This window comes from Hyaena hyaena, unplaced genomic scaffold, assembly GCF_003009895.1.
Source record: "Hyaena hyaena isolate Hyena2069 unplaced genomic scaffold, ASM300989v1 scaffold_381, whole genome shotgun sequence".
Lineage (NCBI taxonomy): Eukaryota > Metazoa > Chordata > Mammalia > Carnivora > Hyaenidae > Hyaena > Hyaena hyaena.
Window position 1 is genome coordinate 515,368 of NW_024081012.1, and position 20,425 is coordinate 535,792.

Here is a 20,425-nt window from a genome sequence, read left to right on the forward strand (position 1 = left end):
CAAGCCTCACGTTGGGCATAGAGCTTACTTAAAATAGAAGTTACTCTATTGAGTTGGAATTTATATACCATAGAATGCACTTTGCTTTATGCTCTGTAAGATACCCCAGGATTTGTTTATCTTATAACAGAGAGTTAGTAATGTTTGACTACTTTTACCTATTTTGCCTACCCCATGCCTGTCACCTTTGGCGACTACCACAAATCTGTTCTCTCGATCTATGAGTTCATTTATCATATTTGTTCATTCATTTATTCATTCATACATTCATTCATTCATTCTATTCCTCATATCAGTGATATACAATATTTTCTTTCTTTGTCTGACTTACATCATTTAGTATTTTAAGCTCACAGTTCAGGACATCTGGATGGCTCAGTCAGTTAAGTGTCAGACTTTGGCTCAGGTCATGACCTCATGGTTCATGGGTTCAAGCCCCAAGTCAGTTTCTATATGCTGAGAGCTCAGAGCCTGGAGCTTGCTTCAGATTCTTTGTCTCCCTCTTTCTCTCTTCCTCCCTCACTTGTACTTGTACTCTCTCTGTCTCAAAAAGTAAATAAACATTAAAAAAGTATTTTTAAGTGCATTGTTTAATAGGTGTTTATAGTTTGATGATCATCATCACAACCTGATTCTTCACTCCCCTTTTACACCCCCAGCCCCAGTGGCCAGTAATCTACCAAACCTTTTACTATTTTGCTCTATATAGACCATTAAATCAGAGAATGTCCTTACCAGTAACTAGTATTTGAGAGAATTTTTACACAAAGAGTTGCTTTAAAATGATTAAGGAAGACAATTTAGATGCTATAGACTTTATTTCACACTTAACCGAAACTGGCAATTTCCATTCCCTAAGGTCCGGGGAACTGCAAAATGGGTGGGAGACAGGAAGCTTTTATAGGACAAAGAATAAAGAACCAGGAAGAGAAAATAGAAAATGTCTGATTTGCTGGGGCCACATAATCAAACTTGTTTGGGGCAAGAAGGAATAAGGTAATAAGTTTAGAGTCTAGCATGGGCGTGGCATTAGGATTGGCTGACAGAATGTACTGCCTTCCTGGCCAAGCAGAACATTAACAGGGATTAGGGAAGTCACCTAAATTTCCATGCTGATGTATCATCCTGGCCAGAAACTGCTCCATCTTCAACCTAGAAAGCGATTTCAACAGTATTCCTATCACTGTTTCTTTCACACTCAAATATTCCCCTCTTTCAATTTTATCATATATTCAGGAAAGATGAGAAAATTGTCATCCAACTTTAATAAGTTAAATTGAATGCTCTCCAAACAAGATCTACTACTAGTATGATTTTGTGATATTATCCTATTAGATAAAATTGGCATGGAAAACTGCCATGCTTGAGTTTATCTCCAGGGGATCCATGTAATATAATAAAGCCTCTTCAGTTCAACTATTGTTAGGCTCAGACCTTAGTGACAAGTATGAGCTATCAGTGAATGAAATATGGGAAAGTATGCTTTTTAGCATGAAGTGTAATCGTTTATTTAACAGTACCTAACATGTTAAATAAAGGCTTTATCCAGCTATATTTATGACTATAGAATATCAATAATGACTTACATATCTAATTTATATAAGAAAAACAAGATTATGTCTTAGTTAAAATTTTGACTATGTAGACATTTTGAACTTCTCATTCCACTTGTATTCTGTAATTTTTGGACTTGTAATCTTATTTTTTAAATTTGTTTAATGTTTGTTTGTTTTTGCTAGAGAGAGAAAGTCAGAGCATGAGCAGGGGAAAGGCAGAGAGAGAGGGAGACACAGAATCTGAAGCAAGCAGGCTCTGACCTGTCAGCACAGAGCCTGATGCGGGCGGGGGCTCTAACTCAACAATCACGAGATCATGACCTGAGTGGAAACCAAGAGTTAGGTGCTTAACTGAGCTACACAGGCGCCCAATGGACCTACTTGTAAATTTGTCTTTCCTTTTGTATTAGACGATTTGTACCCTGAAAGCAAGGGCTGTCTTATTTTTCTATGTATGAATGGGAGTCATCAAGACAGACCCTAAGGTGGAGGTGGCCAGTGAGGTCTTATCCCTCAAAAAGAACAGCATTTGTAAACACACACAAGCAAGAGACAGCATAGTTGCCAAAGAATTAGAAGATGTGTGTGTATGTGTGTGTGTGTGTGTTTCTTTTTATTACTGTGCTGTAATGTTTGAATTTTTGCTGAGTTTATACGTAGCTGTGGAAAAATGTTTAAGCTTGGAACCACAAAACTGTATATTAATGTTACTAATATCATTTCATCAAGAATGTAGACTCATTGAAGAGGGCAAAATTAGAATTAAGGAAATGATTTAAAACACTTTTGCAGAAATCCAAAAGGAACTGTAAAAATCCAAGTAAACGCATTGGAAGTGAAAAAAGGGAGGAGATTCAAGAAATATTTTAAATACTAATTGAATAAACCTGAATTCATTATTCAATGAATAAACTGTTAACTGGGAGAAAAAATTCTGGTGTTAGACACATTCATATTTGAGATTGTTATATCTTCTTATTGAATTGATACATTATCATTATGTAATGTTCTACTTTATCCCTGGTAATTTCTTTATTCTGTAGTCTTCCTTGTCTAATATTCATATATTAATCCAGGTTCGTTTTGATCAGTGTTTCCTTAGCATATCATTTTCCACCTACCTATATCATTGCAACTAAAAAATACACTGTCTACTTATAGACAGAATATAGTTGGATCTCTTTTTTAAATTCACTCTGGTAATGAGTTTTAATTGGCATATTCATACTCTTTATTTTTAATATAATTATTGACAGTTTAGATTTAGATCTGCTATTTTATTTTTTTTTCTGTCAATTTTCATTTTTCTCTTTCCCTCCTTTGCCTTTGCTTTGATCATCTATATATTTTTTGATGTCACATTAAGTTTTATATTAAGTTTTGTATTATATCTTTTTGTGTAGCTTTTTGTTGGTTTGCTTTAATGGTTGCTCTATACATAAAATATACATTATCTCTATAATAATTATTAATATATATTAAATATGTATTAAAACTTTTTACTTGATTTAGAAACAATATTTTATCACTTCAAGTAGGATGCAAAAAGCTTACTAAATAGGATGTAGCAAATTATATAATTAGCTCTCTTTATCTCTTTTTATGTCATAGTTATCATACATATTACATCTGTAAACTCTGAAACCCCAATCAGATACTGTTATCATTTTTTCTTTTCAATATTTATACTCTATGTCATATATTTTAAAATATTAAAGAAAAAAATCTTCTACATTTACCTAAATATCTACTACTTCTATTGGTCTGTCTTCATTCCTAACGTCCAAACATCCCTCAAGTATTATTTCTTCTCACCCGAAAGAACTTGCCGTAGTATTTCTTTTAGACAGATCTACTGAGAAAGGCTTTTCCTTATTTTCCTTCACCTGAGAATGTCTTTATTATGCCTCCATTTCTGAAGAATATTTTTGCCGGGAATAGGATTCTACACTGACAATTAGTTTCCTTCAGTCACTTCTTAAAAATTTTCCTCCATTGGTTTCTGTCCTCCATGGTATTTGATGAGAAACTGTCATCATTATCATCATCATCTGTTCCCCAATAGGTAAAGGACTACTTTCTGTGGTTGCTTTAAAGATTTTTCTTTGTCTTTAATTACCAGCAGTTTGATTATAATGTGCCTGGGCATGCATTCATTTGAGTTTATCCTCCTTGGAGTTCACTGAGAATTTTAAGAGTTTAAGTTTAAATTTTTGACCAGTTTGGGGAGTTTTTAACCATTATTTCTTAAACCATTTTTTGCATCCCATTCTTTCTTCCTTTCCTTCTGATATTTCAATAATACAAATACTATACCTTTTGGCATACATATTGGCGTACATATTCTTGAGATCATATTCATTTTCTTACAACTTCTTCCCACCTCCCCCCACCGATGTACAAATTGGATCATTTCTATTGATCTGTCTGTAAGTTCAATGACTCTTTCCTTTGTCATCCCCATTCTGCTTGAGTCCATTTTGGAACTTCTGAAATTTCATTTATTGTATTTTGCAGTTCTAAAGTTTCAGTTTGTTTCTTTTTAAAATATATTACTTCTCTGCTGAAATTTTTTATCTTTTTATATTCATTTCAAAAGTGCCTTCCCTTACATCTTGAATTATATTTATAAAAGCTACCTTATGGTCTTTGACAATTCCAAATTCTGTTTTGTTTTGGAGTTGATGTCCATTAAGTTTCATTTCCATTAAGGTATGTTGGAACGGTTCTGATTCTTCCTGTGTTGAGTAAATTTGAATTGCATTCTATACATTTTAGTATTATCCTATAAGTCTTTGTCTTTTTGAATTCTATGAAGAATATTGAATTGTTTCCTTCCTTTGGTTTGCTTTAGCAAGCAATCTACTCAGATAAGTTGTTTGCAAGTTCCTACCCACCTTCTGTGGATGGTGGTTCCAATGGTAACTCAGTTTTCAAAGCCTTTGCAGTATTATTTGTATCTGTCCTGTGTATGTGACACTCAACCACTAATCTGAGATCTAGGTTCAGTTCTCAAAGTTTTGTTGTATCTCTTAGAATTAGATCCATTCAGGCACAGTACAGGGGTGAGCTCAAAAGTTCTTGTACAACTTTATATAATCATTTTCCTAAGCTGCCTCTTTGCATGAGGCCTAACATTTCCTTGCTCCCCAGGGCCCATCTTCATTTTCATCTGGCTAGAAACTGGATATTTTAATTGATACTTTTTGTTATGCATTTCCTATAACTATGCTTGCCTCTGATGCTCAGAATCAAGAGGACAGAGAGAACAAAACAACTGGAGTTATCCCACATTCTTAGAACCATTCTTCCTCTAGTTAGAGGGAAGCTTTTCCTTTCTCAGTGATTTGGATTTCTGTGCACCTGTTGTTATTATAATTGCTGCCACTGTCACAGAATTGACTAGTGGTTACCATGGAAGAGAACAGAAATAAATGAAAGAAAAATGGAAAAGCCAACAAGATTTCCCCCACTCTCACTCTCTTTTTTTCGCTGGCCCTTAGTAATTCTCTTTATAACTCTCCACAATAAGGGATAGTGGGCTTCTCTTGGAGTTCTTTTAGTTCACATTCACTATATAGTTTGGAGTTTCTGGCTTTTTTTGAAAGCAAGCCTTAAGAGACTCCTCAGAAGAAGAAAGAAAATAAGAAGCTCAATGCCAAATTGGTGGTATTTCAAATTCTGGCTATCTTCCCCAGTATACTTACTATCATTTATATTTCAGACTCCTCAGATTCTAAAATGCTACTCAATGCATTTTAGTTACATTCATTGTGTCAGAATCTACTTCCCCATGTCAAATTGTGTCTTAAATTTTCTAAAGTATAGAAGGCAAGAAATGTTTCTCTGTGGTTCAAGAAAAAAAAGAAAAAGAAACACTAAATCTAAACTATACTTAGAGGAAAAAAAACATTTATTTTAAAACTTTTTTAAAGATTATGTTAGCGAACTAGTTTTTTTAATGTTTAATTTTAATTTTATTTTAGAGAGACAGAGAATGAGTGGGGGAGGAGCAGAGAGAGAGGGAGACAAAGAATTCAAAGAAGGCTCCAGGCTCTGAGCTGTCAACATAGAGCCTGATGTGGGACTGGAACCAGTGAACCATGATATCATGACCTGAGTTGAAGTCAGACATTTAACTGATTGAGCCACCCAGGCTCCCCAAGCAAGCTAGTTTTTCATTCTGATGATGAGAACCAGAACTGGTCCTTGGGGATTTTGAGATGCAGTACTCTAGGGGTTATGTAATAAAAGTGAGGTCTTGGCCCCCCCAATGGTTTGCATCTGGAGATTATTTGTTTATTGATAAAATTTTGACAGAGTTCCTCAGAGGACTATGGTCTCAGAGACTTATAGACTTAAGTATCAATCTCAGTTCAGCGATATTCCAAATTGTCCATATTGGATTCAGTACTGCCAACAATAACAACAACACAAACCCAATCATATTAGTACCACAAGTATTTAGATTGAGACAATTTTACAATTAGACAGTTCTTATCCAATAAATTCATAAGATCTGCTTATAATCTTCTTAGTATTACCAGGTTCCAAATAATGAAAACACAAATGAAACCAACACAGCTTAAATCTCTATGCTTTCCATTACGATGACAATACAATCAGCAATAATTTCATGTTTTCTAATCTTTGAGGAGGGTCTTTTTAAAAGTTGTTCTTTCTTTCCTTTTTTCTTTTCTTTTTCTTCCTAAATTTGAGAACAGAATTTCTTCCTTAAAATAAATAAACATAAATTTAGCTCAGATTTATCAGGTAAACCTAGAATGTTAAAATTTTAGCCTAGGATTTCTAACCAGCACGGCTCTGCAGTGAGGCCTGTAAACCTACCTGTTGAATGACCCTTTGCTGGGTAAAGCATTTCATCTTTTCATACACATATGGAGGAAACAAGCTCTTAAATATAAATTCTTTCAAAACAAATAAATATATTTCTCATGGGGGTTGACTTTCACAGACATGTTTCTTTCTTTTTTTCCCCATTCCTGCAGACAAAAAGAAAATTTGTTATGAAAATCTTTCAATCACAGCATCCAGCCCAGGACATTGCTTACCAGAGTAACTTTTGAGCAATCTGTCCTTTAACTTTGCTTCTTTCCATCAAGTTGTATCATAGATTTCTGAAGTGAAACAGGCAGGAAGTGGAATTTTCTTGTTCAAGAGAAAAGCATCAATTCAAACTAACTGTATTTAAAAGGAAGGAAATTTATTTTTTGAGAAGAGTAAGGTATCTTCTGTGACCTGGAGAAATCAGTTAAACTTGGGAAATCGCAGTTTTGGTTTTGTTTTGTTTTTAATAGGGGGGCTAGTGCCAGGACTTCTGAAATGGGCCATATAAGGAACTGTTTGGAAAGATTTTTTTTTTTTAATGTTTTTTATTTATTTCTAGGAGAGAGAGAGAGAGAGACAGCGTGAGCAGGGGAGGGTCAGAGAGAGAGGGAGTCACAGACTGAAACAGGCTCCAGGCTCTGAGCTGGCAGTCAGCACAGAGCCCGACGCTGGGCTCGAACCCACGAACCGTGAGATCATGACCTAAGCGAATGTCGGACGCTTAACCGACTAAGCCACCCAGGCGCCCCAGTTTGGAAAGATTTTAAAACAATGTCTATCTCCAGGCCCCATACAGACCAGTTAAATTGGAGTCTCTGTTAAGCTTAGGCACTGTATTTAAGTAAAGTTCCTGGTATGATAAATTAGTACATAAATCCAAAAAAATCTATACAGATCATAAATATCTAATATCCGTCTTTTTAAAATGATCATTTCTTGAATAGATTATCATAACTAGTTTAAAAAGTATTATACCTGCATATCTATGACTATAAATAATAATACTTAAAAAAATTTTTTTAACTTTATTTATTTTTGAGAGAATGAGCAGGGGAGTGTCAGAGAGAGAGGGAGACACAGAATTCAAAGTTGACTCCAGGCTCTGAGCTGTCAGCGCAGAGCCCGTTGCAGGGTTTGAACTCACAAACTGTGAGATCATGACCTGAGCTGAAGTTGGAAGCTTAACCGACTGAGCCACCCAGGCCCCCGAAAATAATATTTTATATCTTTCAAAGAGAGCAGCTAGTACTGGTATCCAACAGTATATCTGCAATTACATCAATATTTAGCCAACTTCAATAAGGTTAAGTGGATGCTCTAAACATACTATTTTTTTTGAAAAGCATGGTAATAGGAAATTCATATTTGTAGAAGACATAAAACTTTACTCAAGACTTTAAAATAGTTACAACTCAAAGTTTAAAATAACTTCATTAGCATTAGAATTACTGTATTAAGGGAGCATATGTCTCTTGAGTTAAGTGAACCCCAGTGACAAGTAGCAGAATTTAGAGCGTTCCAAAAAGACCCTACCAGAGAAAACTGGTAACATCGGCAGAAAGAATCTCGACATATACTATCAAGAGGTGGGAGTGGGCGTGGTAATGGGTAGGATCAAAAGTTATCAACTGGAGTTCCTGTGACCTGTTCAGAGCAACTGGAGGTTGGAGGACTCCACTGAGGGGGAATTTCTAAAGGACCCACAAAAAGGGAAACTACCAATAGAATAAAGGCACCAAAGTCAGACTAACATTTTCCTGCCTCTATTATTTATTTTCTCGCTCCATTGGAGGGATTAAAATAGCAGCAGTGAGGAAAAACAAAAAAAAACTGTAATAGACCTATTCCTTTGTTCCAAACTATAATTTTTTAAAAATTAGATCACCCCTGAGCTGAGGATGCAGAGAAACTTTAAATCTAAAGTGATGTTGAAACTTTGACTTATATTTAAGCAAACATGAAACTGTTCCTGGGTAAGTCTTGAAACATACAGATAAACTAAAAGAGTAAGCAGGCAAGGTCTACAGTGACGGACATTTTTGATGCAGTACAATGTTACTCAGAAGCAACCAAGTGAATTTCCAGAATCATGAGCTCTATAACAGCAACTTTTGTGAAGAAATGGGACTTTCAGACAAATGGCTGTAGAATTGTTGACTTAAGGCCCAGTTGAGGGCCTGTTTGTAGAAAGCTGAAACTCTTGAGCTTTTAGGCCATTTAAACCAAGTGAACCTTTAGAGAGGATGTTATGGGTTGAACTCTGTCTCCTAAAAGTGACTATGTTGAAGTTCTAATCCCTAATATTACAGAATGGGACCTTATTTGATCTTTGCAGTCCTTGTACAGCAGCTACCCGAGGGCTCTCTCAGTACCCTCCAGGGCTCTTCACCGCTTTCACTTGAGGCCTATATCTCCTCCTGAATGCATCCATCCTCCCTGACCTATCATAGCTACTGTTTCTCGGAGTTGGCGACTGACACCTGGACAGGGGAGGGCCATTGTTGTACAGTAGGTATGTATGAAGGGGGAGGTGGTTCTTCCCAAACTTAGGTCTCAGCTGTCCTTCTCACATTGCCAGCTTAATTCTCCCTTTTCTCCAAGAGCATAAACCATTATGGCAGTGCTGAGAGAGAGAGAGAGAGAGAGAGAGAGAGAAGAAACTTAATCTGTAATACCTACAAGTGTGGGACCTATACGAGATATCACACAGGAAGATGAATGTGTCTTAAGTAAAATGTGTTTGAAGAGCAGTGGTTTGAGAAAAATAGTGAGTTCATAGTTTATTCTACAGAATCCAACTAGGAAAATAAACTAGTTCCCAATGTTCATTACACTTAAGAGGAATGAGAGATCACTATGAGAAAGAGGATCTTTTATTTGGTGCAATTAAAAAGTCATTCTTGGGACACTTGGCTGGTTAGTTAAGTGTTCAACTTGTGATTTCGGCTCATGATTTGTGAGACTGGGATTTGCTCTCTTCCTCTCTTTCTGCCCCTCTCCTGTTTATACTCTCCTTCTCTTTCTCTCTCTCTCTAAATAAGTAAATACATATTTTTTTTTAAAAAAAGATCATTCTTATTTATCCTCCTAATGGTCTGAATTACTATCCTTATTTGAATACTTAGTTGAAATTTCAGCCATGGTACATCAATTAAAATATATAGTAAGGGATATAATATTCAGTTTCACACTGGAGGTATAAAAATGGTATAGTTTTTCTTTTTTTTTTAATTTTTCATTTATTTCTGAGAGAAAGACAGCATGAGCAGGGGACAGTCAGGGAGAGAGGGAGACACAGAATCTGAACAGGCTCCAGGCTCTGAGGTACCTGTCAGCACAGAGCCCGATGTGGGGCTCGAACCCACTAATTCAGATATCATGACCTGAGCCAAAGTCAGACGCTTAACTGACTGAGCCACCTAGGCGCCCCTAGTTTTTCATTTTTAAAAAAAGGAATAAAATTGGACACCTACCAGATTTCATGGAAAATCTTGGTTTCTTGATTTGGGAATTCTCCTTTGCTCTTCCTGGGGGTCCAAAAATTTTTGGAGGCTTCTTGGTATCTTAGAAAGAGGTCTGTGGTGAACTATCTTAATCTCCCTTGGCCTGCTTTTGTGGCTATTTGAGAGCAGGTGGCTTCATTGGCAGCAACCTCTCCTTCCCATCAGTGTCTTACCGAGTCCCCAGACACACCTGGAAAGCCACTTCTGTCATGCCTGGGGTCTTCAGTGGGGCCACGTGCAGAGGACACATTCCTTCATTCTTTCAGTCTTATGGAAAGCAGTTTCATCAGATTGGTTCACCTGCTTTTCCTTCAACCTTTGGAGGCTTTGTTGTTTTCTGTTAGCAGCCTATGCTGCTGTAGGGAAGGAAGAATATCTTCTTTTCCCTCTACCTTTGAAGTTCTAGGCCAAAGCCCTATAACAAAAAGACAAATTAACACAATAAAAGCATACAATTTTTTTAAATTACAAGTTTTACATGACAGAGGAAACTTCAAAAGGAAATGAAGACCTGAAAAAGCAGTTAAACCTGAGTTTTTAATGCTAGCTTTGATGAAGAGTGGAAGGTCATGCGGAAATGTGACAAGTAACAAAGGGTATGAGCTAAGTGTAGTAAACTGGGAACACAGTGAGGCCTATTTATTTCAATTCCTCTCAGTGTCTTAGAGATAAAGATGTATGGGGAAGGGGGCACCTCTCACAGGAAGGTTCGATGACTTACTTAGGGGACGGTCAGAAAGTCCTTCTTGCACTTGCCATTTCTCAAATTCTCTCAGCCGAAAATATTTAGTATGCCGAGGTGCCATGTTTTGGTGTAAATGACAGTCTTGAATCCTATTGCTGCCAAGGACGCCAGTTTTTAATAACAAACATTTATCACCTTTCTGGAACAAGAGAAGCCTAGGCCCCGAGGATTACATTTCTGCTTGTCTTTCATGTTGCACAGATCCAATGGGACTGAGGTGGAAAGTGGTAGGCAATCTCTTTCTTGTCGTGGGTTTTCATAAAATGTGTTTCCCAGATATTCTATTCTACCATATTACACAATGCCAATTGAATTATCACATAATGTAATTTGATGTGCTTTGAGAATTCTTAAACCACCAACTCAACTAAGAGGAACATAGTGAAAGGAGATGGGGAAGCATACTTTGGTCTGGCATAGGACAAGGTAATTTCGTTTACAATTCTGCTTTTCTCTCACATTGAACACACTTTAAACATGACTTCCTCAATATGAGCAGCCCACTATTTATTTGTGTGTAAAAGCATCAGCAATGAAAACACAAGAAAAGACAATGGGAACAGACATATGGGTGATTGGCTACTCATGTTGGGGCATTGCTGAGGCTGACGTGCACAGAACATGTTGCATCTTCAAACATGAATTGGTTTGCTAATGAAACTGCATTTGTTGCAGTCAAAGGAGAGTTATAAGATAGACAAATCACTAAAATTCTGATTTGAGTAAGACATAGATACAGAGAATAATCTTTGCAAATGTGTATGATAATATATGTATATAACCAGAGTGAAAAAATATATAAATCTAATATATCTACTTCAGATATGTAAATACTCATTTAATTTTTTATTTGTCTTATCTACAACACCAGTTATTGAAGAGAGTGAGTACTTGTTTAGACTCTGGTAAACTTCTAATATGACAAGATGGGCTGATATACTTCCTATAAAAATTCTGCTACTAACTTTTTCTCTTGCCTTCATCCATTTATGATTGGGTACAGTTGCTAATTTGATTTCCTCACGGAGCACAGTAAATATGAGAGATCTCAACAAAAGTCTATAGATTTAAATTATATTTTAAAATATAAATGTAAAAGAATAATTATTTTTCTGAGAACCTGATATTATCTTTGGAAAGAATTATAAGTTATTTATTATCCTTATTGGAGTTAATTACATTAATTATTTGTACTGAATTAACAATGCCAAATGGAAGAAGGTTAATTAATTGAATAAATGTTTTTTTCTTTTAAATTTCTTTCTGTTTCAGTTGATTTATCTTTAGTGAATAAGGATGAAAATGCCATCTATTTCTTAGGAAATTCTCTTGGCCTTCAACCAAAAATGGTTAAAACATATCTGGAAGAAGAACTAGATAAGTGGGCCAAAATGTAAGTATTATTTCAAAAGTTATCATTCAGCATCTTACACAAGAACTTTATTTTTTCTCCAAATTTTTATTTAAATTCCAGCTAGTTAACATGCAGTGTAATGGGTTTCTGGTGTAAAATTGAGTAATTCATCACTTACATGTAACACCCAGTGCACATCACAAGTACTCTTCTTAATCGTCATCACCTATTGAGCCCACCCCCTGCCCATCTCCCCTCCAGTAACCATCAGTTTGTTCACTATAGTTAAGAGTCTGTTTCTTGGTTTGCCTGTCTTTTTTCCCCCACTATGTTCATCCAGTTTGCTTCTATAATTCCATATATGAGTGAAAAAATATGGAATTTGTCTTTCTCTGACTGACTTCCTTTCTTTAGCATAGTATACTCAAGTTCCAACCACATTATTGCAAATTACAAATTTTCCTCCTGTTTATAGCTGAGTAAAATTCCATTGCATATATACCTTTTTCATTTTAGATAGACAATTGGGTTGCTTCCATAATCTGGCTATTGTTCATAATGCTGGTCTAAATATCAAGGTGCATGTATTTCTTCTAATCAGTAAGAACTTTGAAAATCACACTAGGTTTTCTAATATTTTGAAAGGTGTACATTAGACTCTTGGAAGTTTAGGACACAGAAGAACCTTAGGAATCATGGCATTCAATACTCTCATTTTATTAATGACATAACTTGGATCAGTAAATAAGATCATATGGAAAATTAGTGGCAAAGTGAAGAGTAACACTTTTACAATATTAAAAAAAAGTGTCTCTCCCAAGTGGATCCATTTAAATCATATGTATTCATTTTAATTTATTCAATGACTAATTAAAGGAATTAATATTTAGAATTAAATTCAGTATTTTCATGATCATTCTTGCTAAACTCTATCACACTAATTTTTATAAATAAGAAAATACAAATTATTGAGTGGGGGGAAAGGTAAGTGGAGCAGAAGGTACTGCCATCCCCAAACTGAGCATGCTTACTAAGAAGATGCTCCATTTGGGCTTAGCTACATAGATTTGCTCCCACCATGCAGGAATCTGAAATCTTAAATCCGTTTTTTTCCACCATCTCTTCTGTTCTATGTTTACTCTTCTGCCGATGAAACCCTTCATACCTTCTGCTTCCTTGGATGCTTACCTTTCGTAATCCCAACCTTCTCAACCACACAGATGATCTCTTCTCCCCAACTGCCCATTGCATTAGTTATCACTGCTCTGAGATAAGCAGTTTGGAGGTATCTACTTTCATTAGCCTCATATTCTCAGCCATATTATAAATCCCTTTAGGGAAATAACTTAATCTTTTGTGCTTCTTATCCTTTCTCAGTAGTTACTAATAAAGCTGAAACTAGAAATTTTTTAAAAATACTTTTAACGCTTAAAAAATATATTTTTTACGGTTTCTTTCTTTAATTTTGAAAGAGAGAGAAAGCACAAGTGGGGGAGGGGCAGAGAGAGAGGAAGAGAGAGAGAATCCCAAATAGGCCCCACGCTCTCAGTGTGGAACTGATGTGGGGCTCGAATCTACGAACTGTGAGATCGTGACCTGAGCTGAAGTTGGACACTTAACTGACTCAGCCACCCAGGAGCCCCCAAAATTTTAATATTATTTTAAACTGTTTAATATTTAAAATATTAAAAATATGACCTATGAAAAGATGCTCAACATCACTCATCATCAGGGAAATGCAAATCAAAACTACAGTGAGATATCACCTCATACCCATCAGAATGGCTTGAATAAAAAACACAAGAAATAACAAGCGTTGACAAGGATGTGAAGAAAAAGGACCCTCCACTGCTAGTAGGAATGCAAACTGCTGTGGCCACTGTGGAAAACAATATGGGGGTTCCTCAAAAAATTAAAACTAAAATTACTCTATGATCCAGTAATTCCACTATTGGATATTTACCCAAACCAAACGAGCATTAATTTGAAAAGATGTACGCATCCCTATGTTCATTGTAGCATTATGTACGATTGCCATGGTATGGAAGCAATTCATGAGTCCATCCGTAGATAAATGGATAAAGATATATTTATATGATTCAGCCATAAAAAAGAATGAAATCTTGCCATTTACAACAATGTGGATGGATCTAGACTGTGTAGCACTGACTGAAATAATTCAGGCAGAAAAAGACAAATACCATATAATTTCAATCATTTGTGGAATTTAAGAAACAAAACAAAGGAGCAAAGGAAAATAAAAGAGACCAAAAAAACAAACTCTTAACTAAAGGGAAAAAAATGATGGTTACCAGAAAGGGGTGGTGGGCGGATGAGTGAAATAGATTAAGAGGATTAAGAGTATATTTGTAGTGGTGAGCACTGACTACAGTATAGAATTTTTGAATCATTCCATATACACCTGAAACTAATAAACTCTGTATGACATTTATACTTGAATGTTTTGAAAAAGAAAAAAAATATTAAAAATAATTAGTTATATTTTAAAAATATATTCTGATTATTAGAATCTCAAAATAGATATGAAGTGGAAACAAAACCTGAAGATCAGAAGAAAATGCAGGAAAATGAAACCAAATCAATTATAATAAGAATTCTGAGCAAGACATTTGACTCTCCTAGAAATTCTGTCTTCTCCCTCTTCAGTTTTCATGCCACTGGTCTTACATATTGGGAACAGTACCTCTTTTTAAAATGTATTTTATATTGACTGTGCTAGTACCACAGGCATTAGATAACACTGCAAAGTTCTTTTTTTTTTTTTAAGTTTATTTATTATGAGAGAGAGATAATGTGGGTGCAGGAGGGGCAGAGAGACAGGAAGAGAGAGAGAATCTCAAGCTGACTCCATGTTGCCAGCACAGAGCCCAATGTGGGGCTTGAACTCATGAAACTGAGAGATCATGACCTCAGCCTAAACTAAGAGTCAGATGCTTAACCAACTGAGCCACCCAGGTGCCCCATACACTGCAAAGTTCTTAATTTCAGTGGTTGAGAATATAAATTCACAACTCTATGCAAAAATCATAGAGACATATACAATTTATTAAGCCCATTCTAACTTTATCTGCATAACTTGTATGCATAAATTGAAAAATAAGTATCACCACATTTGGAAGCCTTTTGCACTAGCAGGTTTTAGTAGTTAAAAAATGAGGGTCATAGTTAATAAAAATGGTTAATATTCATTTTTGGCCTTAATATAAAAAAGAGCAGAGAATTAGATTGGATTTGAACTTTAGAGAGCGTCCTTGCCTCTTGGATATTCATTCAGCAAGGCTGTGCATTTTTATCCTTTAGGCATTTAAAAAAGATGCTGACCTGCTCTCCTATTCATCTCCTTATGATTATCACACTTTATTAGGGGGCTGGTTGATTATTTTCAAGACTTTAAAGTTGTATTCCAGGGAAGTGCCTTTATGTGATAAGACCCTTCTATTGTTGTTGATTTTAAATTTTATATTTTACCTTGTGACAATGGGAAAATTATATAATCTTAAGCCCTTCTACCTATTTCTCATTAGACAGATGGTTCAGAAAGGAGGTGCATATTAATGCTTCAAGCAATGTCTACTAAATTTTAAAAAGACTTCTGAGTAGAGGATGAGGTAGTTTGTTTTATTTTGTCTTTCTTTTATTTTGTCTTCTTGCTTTACTTTTTAAAATTAGTTTATTTATTTTGAGAGAGAGAGACAGAGAGAGAGGAGAGAGAGAGATAAGGAGTAAGGGAGGGGTAGAGAGAAGTCCAAGCAGGCTCTATGCTGTAAGTGCAGAGCCCGATGTGAGGCTCAAACCCACGAACTGCAAGATCATGACTTGAGCCGAAACCAAGAGTCAGAAGCTCAACCAACTAAGCCACCCAGGTGGCTGAATCTTCTTGCTTTAAACCATGGTGGCCCAATCAACATCATGTCCCCTGTCACCCTATAGATGTCAATGGTGTTTGAGGACCATGATCAAAATCGTGTTCTATTCTATCCTACTGCCCATCTTTGATCTCAAAAGTGTTCATTGTTTCTTTGATCCTAAATATTTAGCTTAAAATTTTTCTCTGGCCTTTTCCAGCTAAGGTTCTGTTGGGAGGAAAACTTGTCCTCTACTAGTTCACATCCTTTTGGTTGAGGGTCTGCAGGTTAATTGATATGAGAGAGGAGAAGTTTCTCTCAGGGGCACACAGAATACTCAACAAAAAAGTGATTCACTAAGTAGTCGGGGGGTAAGGGTGTATATACCAGTCAGTTTGGCCAAAGGGGATGGATTTAGGACTTCCATAGGAAGTACAGGAAGTGCTATTGGACCTCTCATTCTGATGATAATGGGCATAGCCTTCCTGGCTAGAAGCTCCCTGAGAGGGAGATTGATGGCACCTGGATTTGCACCTCCTGGTGCTGTGTCACCTTCCACCTGGGTGTGGGTTAATGGCAGCTATATTTTCAGGAGACTCTCCCTAAGTCTAGTGTTTCTTGGGCTGCTGTTTGTTCATATGCCTTTAGTTTAAAGTAATCTTCTTGCCACTATGGTGGACTGTTGGTCTATTCACTTTCCTGACTTCTGCTTTTATTTTTTGTACTAAGTACCCCCACATATGTTTGGTTTGCCTCTAGGCCCAGGGCCTCCCATTATTGTGGGAAAATACCCCACTGAATTACACATTAGGAGCAAACAGCCTGGTGTGTAGACAGTGCCTGACTTGACATGGCAATGCATTCAGGGAGGGTGCTGGTGACACACGTGGGGAGGTGTGCTCCTGCAGACACCACAGTCTCATTCAATGCAAATGTTTCTGTAAAAAAAAAAAAAAGAAAGAAAAAAAAGAAAAGTGTATTCTAGGGGAGAAAAATGCTCCCTTCACTCCCCCACATTCAACAACTGGTCTATAAAATAAACTGACAACACACAGATCAATAAGAAATAATAATTTTTATTCATTATGCATGAGACCATCGCAGGAAAAAAAAAGTGAAAACCAAAAAAAAAAAAAATCAGTGAGATTTGAGAGCATATATATGATCTTAAGAGGGAAGATGAAGAAAATGTAGGCCACATAAGGGAGAAGAAATTATTTTTTGGAAGGGTGAAAAGCACTTAGAAGAATAGGTAGGAGACCTGAGGGTTTGTGACAAAATCATCTGGGTGTGGTGTTGACTTGTAGGCTCCTCTCCTGGCACATGAGTCAATCTTCCCTGGTTGATAAAATTCCTGGGGAGGGACTGATGATAGTTGAGTTCCTTTGGAGAACCTGCCTTAAGACAGATGGGGGAGTTCGGAGGAAGCTAGTCCCTGCACCTGCTGCCTTCAGCTCAAGGTATTCTTTATGCCAAAGAGGCAAATTTTAGTGTGGAGCTGTCTGCCAGCCTTCTGTATGAATAAGAAAGTACATGGAATGACATGTTACAAAGATTTTCCTGACATCTGTGTTGGCTAATTATTAATGTCTTATTTATTTATTCATGGGCGGGGCTGGGAGGAGCTTTTAAAAGCCAGGCTAATTTTTATTTTGTAGGATGGTTAAAACATGGTCCTATTTCAAACAGGATCCACTGTTAACTTTCTAATTAACTTTTATGTCCTGAGATCTAATTTCATGAGCAGATAGCACTCTGTAGACATCTCAGAGAGAGCACCCCACTCGGGGAATGATTTATGCTAAGATCGGGATTGAACTGTCTGCCACACTCTTTTCCTTCCCACCACTTGTAAAAGAACATTCCAACTGTGCTTCAAGTATTTTAAGTAGTTTTGAATGAGAGCAATATCATCGTTTTCTTCGATACATATGTTTAAACCTGCACTGTAATCTACATCAACCCTTTATAAAGACAGGACACTTTAGCTGGAGTTTATTGGGGTAACAACTTCCTAAATACATTTCACTACCCCAGGCTAGTAGACTGACAAAATGAAGAAGCAGACTGTGTGTGATATTTTAAAGGGGGTGGGGGGGAAGGAGAGGAGACGGCAAATGCATTGCAGGAAGAAACATACTCTTAAAGATTATTACCATGGTGTCTACCAGAGTGAGAAGTAGGTGGCATAATATTCTTAGATATAAATTCTCTGAGGCAGAACATAGAATTTTACTACCTAAATGTAATAAGATGTATTGTGCTTTCAGCAAGGCCACAGAGCTCTATGTGATTAAAATAAAAAAGGATCCAAGTATCTGCCTTTAACTACCTTTTAATGATAATGATTTTTGTCTTTAGCATTTATACTGGACATCAAGAAGAGGCAAGCTACAGGCTATCTAATAATAATATGAATAATAATAACTAGCAATTGCCCTTCTCTTCCTCCTTAGCTCTTACAGTCCCTGTTTGTTCTCAAGAAAGTCCTCTTCCCTCATCTCAGTTTATGTGGTAATCAAAATATTAGTTTAAAAATTGCATTGTAAGGTACATGCCCAAGAAGGGAGTTGTAGCATTAGATTTATATTAGGGAATAGTCAGAAAAGAGGGGTTATGCGCGAATCTCTTTTACATGTTGCCTTATTTCATAGCGATCCTTTAAGGTACATATTGCCACACATTTCCTTTTACTTTTACAGGCCTTATCAGCTTTTAATACATGTAGCATCATAACCAGTGGTGACCTGGAGTTCACTCTGACCAGGCAGTGAAAACCAGTCATTAAATTTTGAGGATTTTTGTGGATGCCAAGAAATGGACCATAGGGAATATTCACACCATCATAATCAACAAAAGCTAATAACAAGGGTCCTTTCCTCCTGTTACCTCACTGCTCTCTCAGAGAGAAAAAAAAATATTTCTCCATATCTTTCTGAGTTCTTAGCTGAGACCCCCCTATAATAAAAGATTAGCAAGAGAAGAAAAAACCACATTTATTAGCCTGTATACCTCATGTACACTTGGGAGACACTTGGGGTTTTTGAAAAGGAACTCTGCATAATGATTTAGAATTCAGGCTTCAGTCCTGTCGTAATAGGGAAAGAACAGGAGGATATAAGCCACAGAGGAGAGAATAAGTGATTTTCAAGAAAGATGGAAGAGCCTTAGAAGAATAGATAAAAGGATAGATTGTGGCAAAGCCCAACCGGATGTGGTGTTGACTTCTAGTCCCCTCTCCTGTGACAAGAGTCAATCCCCAGGGAGGTGATTGATGACAGCTGAATTCCTTTTGGGGATCTGTCTTCAGGCAGATAAGGGAATTCAGGGATAACCCTTCCCTGAATTTGCAGTTTTTTAATGCCTGCAGCTCAACGTAATCAACATACCACAGCGACATATTTTGGGGTGACATATTCTGCCTCCCTTCACCTCTGAGGGCAGGTTTACCACTTCACTACTGCCAGCTTACTGAATTTCAAGTACAGATCCAAGCACAAATTGCCCTATACAAAAACATACACACTCAGTCCTTTCCTGCAACTTTATGTAGTTTCTGGATTCCTAAAGGATTAAGAACAGTCTAATTCAGAGCTCCTTAAGGCATGAGTTTGTAACAAGCGCATGAAGTCACTCTCACCGTGATTCTTGTTTTCAATTCCTTTCTCCATATTTCAGATGTACTTGCCTTCCTCATTTAATGGAAATTTTTGAAAGTTGAAGTTCACTTATGTATTTTGTATTTTGTCACTATATCTACTGGGATATTTACTTACTAGAATAACAAAATTGAACTAGAATATGGTAGATGTAATTGCTAGAAAATAGGTCATGATACAGTGTTTGCTTTGATTATTGCCAAGTTTATTTAACTACTTAAGATTTCATCATGAGTATAATATTATATATACTTTTATTTACAGATTGTAGCTGTATTTAAAAACTGAATTTGTAATCATTTTAATCTCCAACCTCTAAAAATAGTAGCTATGTTTTAGTGTAGATACTTCTATATGCTATAGGTATACAAGTAGAATGTTCAAATAATCTTGAAATTTTCAAAATAAAGAATAAAAAATATCTTAGATGTTAAGATAGAGAAAAATAAAGAAATAATATCTGGGCAATCTTTAGTACCCTCCAACAAAAAGAGAATTAAAGTCATTAAGAAATGACAAGTTAAAAAAATCAACTTCTTAAGTATTTTGATTTTAAAGAAGCTTGATTTTATATAATTACTAAAACATTACAAGACTCAGAAATGTCCAGTTACTAATGCTGATATAAGAAAAATCACACACACACACACATGCACGCACAATACATACATACACACACACAAACTAATAATGGTTATGACCATTTTCAATTTCAGGGGAGCCTATGGTCATGACATAGGGAAACGTCCTTGGATTACAGGAGATGAGACTATTGTCGGCCTTATGAATGACCTTGTAGGTAAGTGCAAAATGGATTTTTTCCCAAAAGAATCATAAAGGCGTTATCATTTAGATATAAACCTAGATTATAAAGTCAAAATATATTGAAGAGCA

At 36.2% G+C, this 20,425-nt stretch overlaps 1 protein-coding gene across 1 annotated transcript in view; it reads left to right on the top strand.

The window, feature by feature from the left end:
- KYNU (kynureninase) overlaps positions 1-20,425 on the top strand; it is a 115,863-nt gene that overhangs the window by 13,100 nt on the left and 82,338 nt on the right. Inside the window, exons 3-4 of the mRNA XM_039250734.1 lie at positions 11,925-12,045; positions 20,248-20,330. Coding sequence (XP_039106665.1) covers positions 11,925-12,045; positions 20,248-20,330 — 204 coding nt within the window. The remainder of the gene's footprint in view (positions 1-11,924; positions 12,046-20,247; positions 20,331-20,425) is intronic.